General features: G+C 41.3%; 1 protein-coding gene across 1 annotated transcript in view; it reads left to right on the forward strand.

Annotated features, from left to right (window-relative positions):
• lrba (LPS-responsive vesicle trafficking, beach and anchor containing) overlaps nt 1–16,742 on the forward strand; it is a 207,041-nt gene that overhangs the window by 106,571 nt on the left and 83,728 nt on the right. Inside the window, 1 exon segment of the mRNA XM_061244631.1 lies at nt 11,397–11,521. Within this exon segment, the coding sequence (XP_061100615.1) occupies nt 11,397–11,521 (125 nt within the window).

Raw genomic sequence — 16,742 nt, forward strand, 5'->3', positions numbered from 1 at the left:
CAATATGAGGGGAGTATCGATTGTCGGGGTCCTGTAGTTAGTCAGAGGCTATCTCCTTTGACTAACCCCTTAGCGCGGTGTCACCCTGCTCTTCTTGATAGATTGTTACTCTCCAGACCGCTGTAATTACACAAGGATCCAGCGGGTCATTTATTTCAGCACTTTCACCATTTACCAAAAAATATCCTTTATCTTTGGAGCGCAGCGCTCTGTTCTGCAGCGAAAGCAGAAACGGACACATAAAATACTCCCGCGAGGGGGAGGGGGGGACAGTTCTGGGCCCGCGACCGCACCTTTTATTTGTCATTAAATTCACTTTTTCATTTTCAATCAAGCATCGCCGGGGAACCGGCAATCGGCTTCTTCACGACGGGCCGCTGGTATCGACGTTTGCTCTCCACAAAAGCTGTAGATGATCATTTTAAAGATAGAAGCAATAAACTGCGGGAGAATAAAACAGCTGTGCTTGATGCTATCACGCCGCGATGCATATTACCTCACCACTGCAATTCACAGGCAGTGAAAACTAAAGAATTACAGCACGGTGGTGTTAATCATTGTGCTGTGCTTTAAACGCTCCCCCCTGTAGTTTCGCTGCATTGTGGCACTTTTCCCATTCATTTATATATTTTTTTGACAATTTGTTTCATATGTACATCGCCATGGTTTCTACCGCCATACATGATGCTATTATCTAAATGGTATTATCATAATGGTATTATCCTTCTCAGTCATAGGCTATCATGTGCTAATTATCAGCCTAAAACTAGCAAACTGATCAGCATTGCTGATATAGAAGAAAGCAAGCTAGTTAACACATGACAACCAGGTACCTAATGTGTCCCATATGCACAAATACTAAATACAATGTATGTAGAACGACAGTGGTAATAAATACCAGGTCCGGAAAAATAAAAATGCTCAGACGCTGCAGTTATGGTGTGGGGTTAATGATAAATATTCCAATCTCTCAAAGCTGTCCATGACATGGTACACAGGCAAGCCAGTGTGCAGGCGCGTTTTATACATCTGTACTCTTTGCAGGCCTTGTGGGTTCATTTGACAGAGGAGTAGTACTGTATATGTTGCAGTCTGGAGGCAGTCTTGCTTGATGGACTGGTGTTGTGACCAGTAAAAGACATAAGCAATGGATTTGAATTTTGTTTTACCAGTAGTGTCTGAAGCACTACACAGTGATAGCACAAGTTCTGTTGCTATTGTCCCGAAGCAGTTCAGGTCTTCATCTTTAGTTTCCCTCAAGATGGTGGTCATTTTCTGCTGTACCGCCGTCTAATTTATCTTATTTCATATGCGGTTATCTTTATTTTTACCACAGGCTATTTGAGGAAGGTTATTTGGTTCTTCTCTGAAATGTGGTTTAATGATTATGTATCGGTTTGCCTGATTAGCAGCACCGTGGTGTTATGAATGGTCATGTTTTGGTGTTATAAATAGCAACTGTAAGATTGACTGACTCAAAGAATCTGAAAGCTCCTCCCATTCCCAGGCGACCTTGGGTTTCAGATCTTCAGTTGATGTACTCACCTTCTGTGTGTTCTATATCTGTCATATCGCTCAAGATCACTCCTGTAGGGTAGAGGTCAAATAATTATTACAATTCAGTCAGCGGTGATGGAAAAATTATGCAACTGTGTTCATAATGTTCGAGTGAACATGGTGATTATCCATAATGCTTGATAAATGTTCACACGTTTCATTAAAATTTCAGACATATTGTTGCGCTAAATATTCAGGCAGTTACACTGATATCATTTTTGTCATTTTTTCCATTTCTGAACCAGCACCGATGGGTTAATGAAGACAATAAGCTCCGCATTTGGATACGACCCTGACTAATATGCATGTGTGCGTATGTTTTTAATTCCTCAATTAAGCGGGAGGCGTAAAACACGTCTTCCTTCCAGACCGCCGACGAAAATGGAGAACAATTAGCGTATATTATTCCGATTCTTTGTCGTGAAATTTACACTGGGTTTAATAGCTGCTAATTGGAGGGTGCGCGCGCGGAGCTGAAGGTAATTGTGAATCTATTAGCATTTTTTATTATTTTACAGCGTCGGAGCACGACTTGGTGGGACTCCCGTGAGACAGCGATGTTATAGCGTTTCAGCCCTTTGTTTAGCGCTCATAAAGCGGTTATCTGTGGTTAATTGGAGCGAGGCAGCAGCGCTGTTCTCTCAAGCCTCCTGACCTTTTCTCCACCACTTATTTCTGCAGCCGCAGAATGGCAAAAAGCAATATTGTGTACCCGTGTACATTTTATAGCATTTTGGATATACCGCAGATTCTGTTTTATTGTGGTGTTACTGTATCAAACTAACAAGTAGTGTCATATACTTTTAACGATATGCAATATACGGTACATAATATACTGTGTGGAGTCTCATTCCACATATCACACCTGTCCTGGCGTAGAAGGTTTTATATTCCTTGGCTTCAGGTTCCGTTTATTGGCTTTTTTAAACCAGGCTTTATTTTTGATGTTGCAAGGACGACAAAAGGTTGTTTTTTGAAGTAACAGCTCTTTTCACAGTGTGATATTTTGTAATTGCTGGTTTAATGACTTGTAAGCGATCAGAAGACAGTTTGTCTTTGCTTTTGAGAAGTTCCAACCCAAAGATCCTTATGTTACTCCTACAGGGCCAAATCAGACTCAATGGGTGGCCAATGACTGTCATCTTACAAAATGACGGACCAATGGGTAATAAGAATAACAGACGTTTCCTTTGGTTTGGGTATGCTCTGTTGTGACTTCATGGTTTTGAATGAATCAAAGTCTTTCACTTATAGTTCCGCTTGGCAGGGTGATACGATCCAAGAAATATTGCTTCCATTGTTCTCCAACTTTTCCAAATGGAATACTTCTTGATTGTCCCATCCCATGATGCCCTGCAGTCTGGGTCTCCTTTGGGCCGTTGGTAATGTGTATTCCCAATTCTCTGTGCACGACTGTAGCGACACTTGCAGTCTGTCTACACCAGTGCAGATGTGGAAGGTCCTGGGGTCAAAGTAAAAGACCTGCCATGTGTTTCTTCCACCAATGAACTCCAGCTGATTTCAGTAATTAGCTCTACCTCCTGGCTGATGAATTGTGCTAATTAGCAAATGCAGATGATTGCAACAAAATACCAGGGAGGACTTTTACTTTTTCAGTTTCCTCTTCTGCACCATGTGGCATCTGTTCTTAAGAAAACCACACCTTATAACACAGCGTATTATTGAGGGTATGGCAAATTAAAGAAATACATGAGGGCAAAAATGGAAAGCATAAATCTGTTTCAGCATAATTGGACAGACAGCTTTTTCAGTAATATCTATGAAGATGAAGATTTAAAAGAAAAGAAAAAAAAGAAAAGAAAATAAATTCCATTTGCTTTCATTTTCAAGTTGCGCTATTTCATGTGTAGGGAACAGCGACACCTTCCTGGTGCCAAGGTGATGTCTTCAGCCTTATTGGGTTCTGAGGGCCACCCAACCGTAATGAGGCTCGGTAAGAAACAAAAATAGTGTGATATTTCGCTAGTCATTTTTCAAAAATGATTTGCAACAGCTCACTGATTCCATTCACGTTGTGTAAAACCCACAGGTTCTTGTACGTCCTTTCCCCAAGAAAAGGATTAATGCGCTGACATTGCTTGGCAACGGTAAAACTTAACGTATAAAACAAGTCAGGAGTAATTTGACTGAAAGGAAACATGCCTTGGGAAAGGCTCTGGTGCTGTTGAGTCCAATCTGTTAAGTGTCCTTATCCAGGATGTGCAGTCCTAGCTGCAATTGGGCACTCCTTGATCAAAGCTAAAGTGGTGAATTCCTTGGGCTACATCAGCCAAAAGCCTTCCCTTTCTTGCCATTTTGATTATTTTAAAAGAGAATTTTAACATACGGCTTGTCCAAATAGTCCATAAACTGTATCCTTCATCTAACCCTTCATGGTTTTGTATATATTTCTATTTAACTTGGAAAGTTTTGGAATTTTCTGTTTTGGAAGTTGTTTGTTTCACACCCGAGAAAGGAGAAATATAACTATGCTTAGCTTACAATTGTCTGTGAAGGCAAATTAAGGCTTATGACTCGGCTTTGAAAGGAGACTAAGTATAGGGTTACTATAGTGTCACAGATTTTCTTTTCTTGTTTTGTTTTTGTTGTATTCTTCTATTAGCACAACCCTTTGTAGGCTTACTGAATTTCAGTGAAATTCAAACTAATTTAATTTGTTCTATTTAGCGCTGTAATTACTTTGTATCTTGGACAAATCAATCTTTATGAATGTCTAAATCTGTTTCTAATATTAAAAATTAAATCATTTAAAAATAAATAATGATCATAATGAAACATCTCATGGCAAACTGTGTGATTTCACTGTGACTATGTCTAATCGCATGTTCATTTTAGTAAAGGAGAGAAAAGAACCCTGCTTTTATCCTTGTTAGATATAGCATAATGTGGACATCCTAGCACTCTTGTTTAAAAAACATTTGGAAGTTAAAAATGATAATGACTTGGGCAAGTTCCAACAATTGTTTATTAAAATGTTTTGCTCTGCATTATGCAATAAAGTTGGTGTACATTTTCCATTCTATCTGCTAGCAATTTTGCTGTCCGATCTACACCATCTATATCATCATAATATATCATTATTATTATCATATATTATTATTTTCTCACCAGACGTCAACCAAAATACATTATTTGATTTGATATTGTTTATACATTATTTGATGTGTACTGTGTAATTATATCTTTTTTCAATTGATGTAAATTAAGTAACAATCAGATGCAATTTTGGTTCTACTATTCCAAAATAATTATGGTAGATAGCAAGCTACTTAAATGTTTTGATTGGCATTAATGCAATGTGTATTCTTCTCCAATTATTAATTAGTAAATGAAATGCTCAATAACATGAAAGCTTTGGGTAAAGCAAATCAAACCAAAATAATACCCTGTGTAATTTGGACCACATGAGTAATTATCTCATCAAGTGGGTTTTGTCGTAATTGATTGGGCGCTTGAGATCCAGCGTACGGAACAGAGCATGCTGGGAAGGTACCTTGATAAAATATGGAAACGTAGAAGATGAGCTTTAATGCATGTGTATGTAAATGTCCTGAGCAAACGTAATCATTTGGACTGTTGTATTTCCATATTTCCACCTATATCCATTTGGCTGGGCTCGTTTTTAATTTAAGGTGGGGGTATCCTGAGGTCGGTCGCTGTTCTAAAATGACAAAGAGGAACTGCGCAGCCCCCTGCAAAATGACAAATTTTCAATTTGTTTGTTGGGGTTTTATAAACGCACCGTTTATGCAAATCCAAAATAATCTTCTTGGTACCGGTAGCGTTCATGCAATTTGAGGAGTGCCAATCGTCAGCATTAATGAAAAAAATACCCAAAAGAGGGATCTCTTCTGCATACCTGATATCAACGTCCATCGCAGAATTAATCCTCCTCAAGATTATAAATGACTGTTTGTCCTTTATAAAGTGCCACACATTGGAGTGATGTCTAAAATTATGTGTATTTTGCATGTCCTGTTGGTAATGAAAAAGGTCATATTGTATCATTTACATAATCTCCAGTCAGAAACAAGCCTCACCATAACACTGTTCATATAACTTGCACATTATTGGAGGTTCAAAACTACCATTATTCACAGGAGGTCATTTAACAGTGGGGAAAATGATCTGTTATGCCTTTTGATTTTTTTTTAATATCGTTGTAGAAAATATCACAGTCTCCACAAATAGCATTTTAAAGAGGGTAAACAGTGATGCATTTCCTTTAAATGTCCATGCATCCGATTGCATCTTGATGGATGGCAGTCATTTGTCTTTGTCAGAAAAAGAACAATTCAGACATTGAAATAAGAATTATATCAAACTTTGTGAGCAAGCGGAGAGATCCCCTTAGCACCCAGTCCTCTGTTGTCTTTCATTTCTTGGGATGAAACAGAGGTGAGCCACAATAAGCTTTAAACTTGCATGGCAGAAATGTCTTTGTTTCAACTGTAAAATATTTTCTTGTTTTGATATGAACAGTCTTCGATTTCACTGTGGAATAAGGAATTAATTACAAAGTATGTCCAATTATGTCCAAATATGTTTAATTGTTTGGCAGTGCAGCACAATAGCAATGCTATATGCAACACAATTAGTTTTAAAATGATCAAACCCTTTGTGTGGGAGCATATTTGCCCTCTTTTTTAGCACATATTATATCCAGAAGAAAATAATCATTTATTTACCTAAGGCTATTGTATTAAATATGGGAGAACACTCTTTGTTAAAGATGTTCAGGCATCAAAAATTTGTTCAGGCAGTTTGAATGGAGTTATTCATATGGAAATGTGCTCTGCCTTTGAATCGATGCTTTTTCATTTACATTTTGTTTTTGCTTTCCCTTTACCCCGGCTTGATTGTTATTGCTGTCTATGTTTTATATGTTGACAATCTTTATTGCACTGAAGATAGAAAATATAAATTGCTGTTGGTTGGTATGACATAAATATATATTTTCCAAACATGAAGCCAAACTGACATTAATTTAATTGTGGGCAGTGAAAAATCTGTGTATTGTTGCATATTTGTTCTGATAGCATGTGTGTGCATGTTTTCATAGATCTATTTATTTTTCTATAAGAGGACCTAAGAAAAAAAAAAAGAAAAAAGATTTTCCCTTCATAACATTCACTTGTAATTTTATGTAAGTTTATCTAATTATGACATTTTAAACGCAGATGAACGATGTTATGTTTTCTGTGTAAATGGCCAGTAACTGCTTCTACTGTAAACGCACCCTAGAGAATCTTCATTTGGCTACGTGCTGCCAGTTCTTTAATGGGCAGGTAAGTAAGTGCTCAGAGCATGCAACCAAACTTCCAGAGCTGTGCGCTCTCACTGAACCGCCCAGTAAGGATTCACGTGGATGCTGAAGGCCCATGAAAGATGCATGGGGTTTTTGTTCCCAAGCTCTCCGGACTGGCTTTCGCATTCCCAAAGGCTTTGCCGTGCCGGCTTTCCCCCCCCCCCCCCCCCCCCCACCCTTTTCCATCCCGTAATTTACGGCGTGTCCGCCACGCGAGATTCCTCCAGCTAGCCGGGACGCGGCACAGGAAGTGGTCGTGTCGCACGGTTGGTGCCCACTAACACAGCGCCGCTGTTTCTCCGCGGCCTGTTCCTCCGGCCTCCCACACTCCATTAATCTGTGAGCAGTAAGCAGCCTTCACCCAGGGCACTTAGCGTAATTAAGCGCTTTGTTTATTATGAGTGGACTCGGACAGAACGCTGTTTGACACAGATAAAATGGAGCTTTAAGAGGTGCGCGCCAAAAGGTGTTTTCTGCTTTCGTGGAGTCCAGATGTTCCTTAAAAGTGCTGTCCGTTTCTTCAGACGTTTTTCGTCTGAAATCAATAAATTGTCAGTTGCATTACTATTATTATAAAAAGTATGATATCGCCGTCGCATGCTTTACGTAAACGTGCACGGTTTAACATAGAGAGCCGCTTAAGTCTACTGTTAAAGGACAATGAATAAAAATTAAATTATCCTGCAGTGCCTTACATTAATGGCTCTGATGGTTTTTTATACCTCACAAGTGTGTGTTACATTGAGTGGTTTTTGAGGAGTTGTTATTTCCTAAGTGCTCTGTAATACACCCATTAAGACAGGAGCCAGCTCTCCGCCAAATCAGTCAAGCCCGCAGACGTTTTTTATGAGTAAACGAATTAGTGGTAAAACTAGTGTGTGTGTGTGTGTGTGTGTGTGTGTGTGTGTGTGTTTTTTTTTTTTTAGTGTGCCGGCTCAGTGGCCTTTGTAATTTTAATTGTTATCTTGAAGAATGGCACAGCATATTTCCTCCAAGATGGCAATGAATAATTTATCACCTGTATAAAACTCCTCTCCACAACACAAGCGTGTGCTTTCAGAGGGGATTGATGGCGCTCTAGGTCAGTGCATTTCCCAGCCTTTCATTAGGGCTCCGTTGTCTCTCGTGTAGTGTGTACTGTATGTGTGTGTGTGTGTGTGTGACTGAGTGTGTGTGTGTGTGTGTGTGTCTGTGTCTGTGGGTGTATGTATGTTTGTGTGCGTGTGTGAACGTGTGGACGTGTGAACCTGCTGAGAATATTTCCAGCTCCAGGACTAATTATGTCTGCTGATGTCTGTCCTGATGAAGTGATCCTTTCTGTATCGTTCCCTGATGACGGGGGGGGGGGGGCTTGTTTCAGGGCTGCGGCCCCCCACAGCCGTTTGATAATAATTTTAACAGATTAATGCGGAAATGCTGAATGATGGAGTGGCCATTTGTACAGGAGCCTATCAGACACAAACAGGACCGGTGCATTGTGTGAGCAGGGCGGGGTGGGGAGGGAGGGGGCTGATGGGAAGCCAGGCCTCCCGCAGGCTGATACACCCTCTCTCATTTCTGTGCCCCTCTCTGCTCGTCTCTCAGAGGGAGAAACAGGAAGTTTGAACACCATCAGTGGAAAAAAAAGAGTAAACTGGGGCAGAGACAGCACTGCCATGCCCAGCAGGCATGGCTGTTGTACTTAGTGTGTCAGTGTGCCTGTTTCCATCATGCACACGGGCCCTTTTGTCTTTATTGAGCTCATTTTTGTTTACTGAGCAAAATTATTATTACATAAAAAAATGTATTTAAAGAACTACTGTACATACCATTGTATTTCTGAATGCAATCAAAAGGCAAATCTTCTCTGCTAACTTGTGTGTGATGAGCACTGATGTTTGCAGTCGTCATAACCCAATATGTAACTATAAGTTTGCCGGGAGCACACAGAAAATAAAATCAGTTGTATGTTATTTTTATTTGAACTAATGATATGTGTGTGCAGAGTCCAATGTTTTGGCAAATCCTCTCGGGGTCATGTGCTTGGAGCACTAAATATCTTTACTGTATGTACAAATATGTACACACACATATACGGAAGCACATGTACACACACACACATACTATACAGATGCATATGTACATGGTAAAATGTTCAGTGTTAATTCAACTTAAACAGAGTTTCTATGAGTCCACTGGCCATAGTCTGTGAGAGTTGAATTAACACTGATTTTACTACATGCATACATACAAGTACTGTATCTTTGGTACAGTAATATGAGATCTTTGTATGTGGACATTTCTGCTAATTATTTTCCCTTCTAATCATGCTAAATATTTTTTTGATTGAAATAAGTTTAAAATATTGTCTACATGCATACTGTTTTGAAACTGTTAGAGTAGATGAAATAGATTGTCAGATGATTTCTGCTGTGCATGGATGTGAATTAGCACACACTGTAATGGCAGCAGCAGACACTCCTACCAATTTGCTGGCCCTTCAAGAGGAATTTCCAGATGAATCGAGTAATTAATGGCTTTCATTAGCTCTGGCACTCTGGTCTTTACGCCTTTGGCTGAGATGATATTTATTTTCTTTGTTTTAAGCCCCCTTTCCCCTGGTGGCCCTGGTGTGATCATTTCCCCACACTTCCAGATTAGAGGAGCCTTTGTTTACACTGGTATTTAGGACCCAATTTCAGAAACAGCAAACTCCCCCCAACATCCTCTACAGCTACAATTTGGCTGCTTCGCCTCAGTTTTTATCATTTTCATGCACAAAAGATGAAATGGGCCATTTCCTGTCTGTTCTCACCTCCTCTCTGTAGTAGCACTGTGTTATTTTCTGCACACACACTCTCTCTCTCTTTCTCTCTCTCTCTCTCTCTCTCTCTGTTCTGCTGCCTTATTAGTTCATTTGTTTTCCTCACTTCTCCTATCTCATGTAACCTGGGGCTAGGGTCATCATAAACAAAATGTCCGCCTGGGTTTTTATTTTGTCTGAGACTTTAATTACTCAGTTGGATCAGATGTAAGGATAGTTGCTTTGGCTGACAGTGTTGTCAGTGCATTTTAGTATCTGAATTGACTACGATAGCATGCAGAGCCAGAGCATTCCTGGAACTGGGTCAACAACCTCTCACCCCTTCACAATCCCCCACCACCCACCCCCCATCATGGATACTTGGATTAACATGGTTTTGGACGTTCTGAGAAATCTGTAGACGTTGTACCAAGGGGGTGCTTAAATGGCCATTATACTGATTTATGTGTCTTGGGTGTGTTGGCCCTGTTGCACAATAAACCTTATTCTCACATGGACAAAGCAAAATGGACTTAGAGAATTATATTTCACCGGGTTGTAGTAAATCCTCGGACCGGGGCTTCTGAGCCGCTGGTAAAGCCATTTAGTGTACACCAACCCAAGTACCAGTGCGCTCCTATCCTGCAGGCCTGTTTTTGTGTCGCTGAAGATACTTTGTGAATGGAGAGGGGGGCGTTTTTCAATAAATTAAACAAGTGAATATTAAGTCACGCAAGTCGGTAAACTGTGTATATCTCAACAGAGCCAGTGTGTCCCACACAGGAGGATTCCCTATACAGCTTGATAAGCAGAGATTGAAATTACATCCATTTTTCTCTAGATGTAATTAGATGTTGAAACAGTTCTGCATGATATGTGATGGAAGGAATTCTGGGTAGTTTACTGTGACAAATGAAGGTCTAAAATGGGTCCTATATAAAACAAGCTAGCCAGAAAGAAGGGCTCTATAAAAAATATGTAAAACAGCCTTGTCACAAAAATATATTTCCCTGTGATGTGTTTTCTGCCTTGGGGTGAAATGTAATGAATATTTAAAGATATTATTTTTATGAAATTCCTGCGAGTGTAAACAGAGATGTATTTGGCCGTGGCGTGGGTGAGGGTGCGTGCACGTGCCTGTTGACCGCGGCACTCTTCATTAAAAGTTAACGCCGTGCTGTCCCCCCCCTTTTGACAGGCGGAATGATTTACTGACCCTGTGTTGGTAAAAAGGTGCAAATTGAGAAGACAAACGAGAGAGTGCCAGGGCCGGTGATTAATATTGGTAATGCTGTCCGGCGCTGCCTCCTCCGTACCCCTGCGCCAGGCAGAGAGGGTGCCCTGCTGGGGGGGAAATTAGGCTGGGATAGGAGCTCACGCCACGAGCGAGGGGAAACTGATCACTCTGTCAGCACTTCATTCCACCATGATGTATTTAGGGCTTATTTCACCTTCCTCAGTGGAGAGAGGGGGGCGAGAAAAAAAAAAAAAAAAAAGTAGTTCCTTGATCTGGAGGAAGGTGATATTGTTATTTTCAAGGACGTACCTAAAGACGTTGAAGGTTGTGTAGGGAGGGGGGTGGGTGTTCTGTGTGGTGGGTTTGAGGTTTTTTTGGGGGGGTTTGGGGGGGGGGAGGGAGAAAAACAAGGCATGCTTTATCCGTGCCTCCGCGTGCTGCCCCGCTGTTTGATAATTGCTAACATGTGTGCTTCCCCGTTTCCCTCGCAGTCGTCCTCGCGAGTTCTGGCGCCTGGACTACTGGGAGGACGACCTGAGGAGGCGCAGGCGCTTCGTCCGCAACCCCGTCGGATCCTCGCATTCCGAGGCCTCGCCCAGAGACACGCCCCTGCAAGGTCAGTGCCTCCGCCCCGACAAAAAAACAACACGAAAAACCCCCAAACCCCTCGACCATCGCTGCGCGCCGGCAGGTACACGGCAGTAAAAATTACAGCTACAGTTGCCGTAAAACTTTTATTGCGCCGCCGGACACGGTAAAAGGAGCCCTCATTTGAATAGTTCACACAGTTCATTCTCTTAAGTGGTGTGTGCTAATGAGGGTTCATGCCCGAGCCTGCTCTGGGGCTACGCGCTACGCGTTTGCTGGCGCTACGCGTTTGCTGGCGCTACGTGCTTGCTAGGGCCCTCCTCTCACTGTTTCGCTTCATTTGATTCAGTCATCAGATTAGCTGAGGATACTCCTAGTATACTCTATAGTGATGGTTTCTGGGGTCCGTGATAGACATGCTTGCGTTGTGCTGAATGTTTAAGTTGACCTTTCTATTCACTGTAATTCTGACATTATTACATCCTGCAATCATGCTCTGTGTCAGAGTGTTGATTTCAGCACTCATACACAAACACACACTGCATATGGAGATTAAGGCTGATTGCAAAAGTATTCAACCTATGTTCTCTGACAGACACATTAATGCAGGTGCAAATATATTTCTTACTTCTAATGGTCAAAAGAAGAATGGCAGCAACAAACACCCTCAAACCACAACACTGTTTATTCCGCCCCCTTCTCTGTGAGCTTGCTGACGTTGAAACCCCTCCTCCCAACGCCATTGGCTTAGAACCAATTTTCAACCAATGAGCTTGAATTATTGTACAGTAATGCTCACAATGTAATGCTTTGGTACCCGTGAACTGAAACAAATTTAAGGACTATAAACACAGGCAGAGAGTGAGTAAACATATCAGTGAGCCTTAAATAATGATTATCATTATTTCTGGGAAAAAACACCTGGTTTTTGGAGGATCATCGGTGGCTTCGTAAAATTAAACAAAAGACAAAAAAAGAAGTCAAGTGAGCTCTCTCTCTGCAAGTTTGGGACTAGGCTATCAAAAGACACAGCTTCAGAGACAGATACAAAAAAGTCACAAAAACCTTGGACATCCTAGTGGACATTGTTGACTCCATCAGGAAGAGAAGGCTAGGAAAAGCCACCCCCAGCAAACAAAATACAAATACAACATAGCAACAAAACAAGAGGGGAAGCCACTGTGTGGCCATAAATGGCCTTTAAATTGCTACATAACAGTGAATGGAGAAGTTGTACATCAGTCAGCAATAGCATGCACACTGCAGAGACCTGCTCTGTACTACAGGATGGTAAGAAAGAAGCCATTAATCTAAACAGCCCCATCTCAACACTCACCTCGAGGTTGCCAGAAGGCACAAGTGTGATCCAGATAAAATGTGGGAAAGGTTTTGTGATCACACGTTTTTTTTTGTTTTTTTTTTCAAAGTACAAAGCATTATGTCTGGCACAAACATAAGGCTAGATGCTCGGTATCATACCTAACAGCACCTGTACATGAAGCATGGTGAGGGTGTCATACTTTTGGGACATGTGGTAAGGGCTGTCAATTTAAGGGAAATGGCTTGAGCGTAGATCCAGTCGGCAAGAGTGGAAACACCCACAAACATATCATAGTCTCTGCAGGCTCACCTCCAGGCTCCAACTGCTGTGTGGCACAGAAAACCTGCTTAAAACCTGGATTTGCACTTTTATTTAATCGTCAAGAAGCAGTGGCTAACAACAGCTAATACCATTAGCCTACAAAATGAAACCGTTTTGTTCTACAACATGATGTTAAAGGTGAAACTGAATGATTATGAGCAACTATAGTTACTATGGTTAGTTACTCTAGCTAGTTAGTCTACTTTTCATGGTTATGGATCATAAATGTAGTTGGGATTTAATAAGACCGCAGGCGATTGAGTTGGAAATCCTCAATAGACTGAAATACTGAAACCCAGTTTCAGTCTGCTGAAGGCCTGAAGCTGAGGAGAAGCTTTTTTGGCGGGGCCTAAACACAGGGCCAATGCTACATTGACTTTACTGTAGAATGATGGAGGATTAATGTCCTTGAGTAGCCTTGTCTCAACCCCATCAAAAAATATATGGCACAGCTGGAAAACTGTGGCCCATTAGCAATGTCCTGTCAACTTAAGAGAGCTGAAGAAAATCACACCCAGCATGCGGGCAAAGTTGGTAGGGCCCAAAAAGACTGAAATGTGTTATTGTGTAGAATTTTTTGTCATATATTTCATATTTGTCTGAGCGCAAAAGTCACTTTCTTCCTTTTCACTTTTTGTGCTTCGACATGTAATTTAGTTTTTTTCTCATTAACAGTTATTATGTTTTAACTAAATGATGCAAAACATTTGTACTGTGAACATACAAACATTTAACACTTTGTACTTTGCTCTACTTTGCTGAACAAAAGTAAACTCAACCAGGAACAGATGTTTCAGCCACCATGGTGTTGCATGCGGTTTAAATGTTTGAGCTCAGCTGTGCTGAATGTACGGCACACAAAGGCAGAGAGGGAGGGCAACTATGTCTTGCTCTTCGAATAGATGCAAAATGAAACAATATATCAACATATTGTGTGCAATGCACATGACTTATTTTTGCATTGACCAATTGCCTGCGGAAACCACTCAATATGAGCACAATGCAAATTTAATCAATTCACTATTATTTTTATGCTTCGGCTGTGCGGCGAAGCAACCTTGCTTGAGGACACACCAAGCAGCACAGAATTTAAAGCAGCCTCATCAATAACTGCACACACAGCGAAGAGCGGGCTTTAAGACAAATCGCCAATGTTGAATAAACCTCCTGAGCACTGGGATTGGATCCAATTAATGCTGCCCCTTCTCCCTGCCCTCTCAGCAGATTATAAAGCAGCCCGGCCTCCTGGCCAACGCCGTATAAGCTTCCACGGCTGCTAACGGTCCAGACGGAGCTGAGAACCAATTTCCCTGATTAAAATGATGCCTTTCACACTGAGCTTGGTTCAATACCTTGATTGTGATAAAGAAGTGTTTTGTGATACTTGGTGCAACACCAATTACAGCTTTTGTTTTTAAAGTTTACTGAGCGGACATAACTCTCTGTTCCTGCTAAGTGCTAGTGGCTTTCTCTGCTGTTCCTACTTTATCCAGTGGGTGTGCAGTCACAGCCAGGAGTTTGACTGGCTTAGGCTCCCGTGGTCTCTGACGAATGGGGGTGCTTTGAGGTTGGGAACGTCCATGCCGCGTCTCCAGATTACACACTGCCCACGCTGTCGGTCCCCAAGACAAACACGCAGTCTGACAGACGTCAATGTGAACATGACCTAAATGCAATATCTGCTCCAAACGTGTGTCTGTGGAAACCAGCCGCCATCTCAGAAAAAGGAACCCTTTGATTCTGTAGAAGAACCGTATCTAGTTTGGGGGTTCTTTGTCGGGCAAAATGGTTCTTTGTCCGGGAGCTTTCACACTTCACACCGATGATAGAGGGTTCCATAAAGAACTGAAAATGATTCCTCTATGGAGACAATCTGAAGAACTCTTTTTTCTTTTTCCTGTGAGTGTACCCTGGTGGTGGAATCGCACGGAGCAGCTCTCCTTCGCTGTCTGTTCGGAGCCTCACACTGGGCTGTGCCCATGTTTGCTAAATTGCTTGAAGGTGTGCTGGTTCGGATTTTCTTTTGTTTCAACTCCATGTAAAAATGTTTGGAGGTTCTTCTGCAGGAAAGGACAGTGGAGGTGGACTGCACTGATCCCTGCTGATGAACTGTCTTAACCACAAATCACTCTTCTGGAATATAACTCCCTCTGCTGTCATATTTACTCTTAAACATCTCCCTCATGCCCTATTTATGTAACATGATTTAAGATCAGCCTGTCTGTCAAAGGGCCCGAGCGTTATTTGAATATTAGATTGTATTTTATTCTGAGAAAAAGACTTCACACCCAGACATGCATGAATTTTACAAAGCTCTTAAGAACTATATTACTTTAACAGACGACCATTGCAGTGCGGGAATCAAACACAAATGAAAGTAAGTCCTCTGCAGCATAATGGAACATATTATTCTATTTTATCTTTTGGTGACATCACACAGACTTTGAGATTTCCAGAATTCAAGTGTTGGGTTTCTCTTTTTAAATGTTTCCATTTCCTGATGTGACCTTGTGTTCCTCAGTGATGGGCCAACAGATGAGCAGATGACACGGGCGGGGCTAGTAAAGGTCATCTCTGTCTGTAATTATTTTCATCAGACAAACCAAAGAAGTGGAAACTTTGACTCCTTAATTAACGTGCAGAAATGAGGTGGTCCCACAATATGCAACCAATGAAAGCTGATCCCGGCTCTCAAAAATGTGTTTTCATTTATTTATTTTCATAAATAAAAAGACAAGCAAAATCAGAAAAAAACTTTGTCCAAAAAGGGAGATGGTTAATTTTCCGTCTTATTGCTTATTTTGGGTCTGTCATAATTCCCCAAAGAGAAAAAAAAAAAAAATTCCCGCCATATTTACTGTGTGAGGGAATCCTCCTTTCGGGGCCAGCTGTGTTGTGCAGTTGTGATCAGTCACAGCGAGCCAAAAAATTTCAGAACAATATCTGGTTAAAAGCCCAGCCCAGGGGGAGGCGGCTGGCTGGTGTATTTATGGCAGGAAAGAGGCATCTTTTCTGGGGATTGATTTGGTCAGAACAGGGCCTGTTGGGCTGGGGATGGAGGGGGGGAATCAGAGTAAATACCTGAAGACTAATGTCTCTCTGTTTGACCGATCAATACCTGTGCCACTGCAACACCGCTAGCTACCCTGTTGTTAAAAACAAATTTGTTAATTCTGACAATTTAATTGCTCTGCCTAAGCCTGCCCGCAATAGCATGTAAATAGGTATTTGAACCACTCCGTAAGAAGCTAGATTTAACGCAGTAAAATACAGCATATTATTTACATTTCCGCCCCGCCTGGGATGAATGACCAGCATCCACAGATTTGAGAAGGGTGCAATTTGTTTAAAAATGGACTTTGGACATTCTTTCTGTAACAGAAACTGTACTTTTTGCATTGCATATTTTATTTTATTTGATGTGCCAATTTGCTTCTGCATGCTCTGTTCATTTATCAAAAAAAGGTAATTTACCTTGTTACCTTCCAGAATACATGCACGGTACTGTATGTGGACAGGGTATTAACTCACACGTACACACACACACACACACACACACACAGGTATTTCACCATTTATCCGTAGCCTTTGTTTTTGCAACCCATTT

This window comes from Conger conger, chromosome 6 (genome assembly GCF_963514075.1).
Source record: "Conger conger chromosome 6, fConCon1.1, whole genome shotgun sequence".
NCBI classification, from domain to species: Eukaryota; Metazoa; Chordata; class Actinopteri; order Anguilliformes; family Congridae; genus Conger; species Conger conger.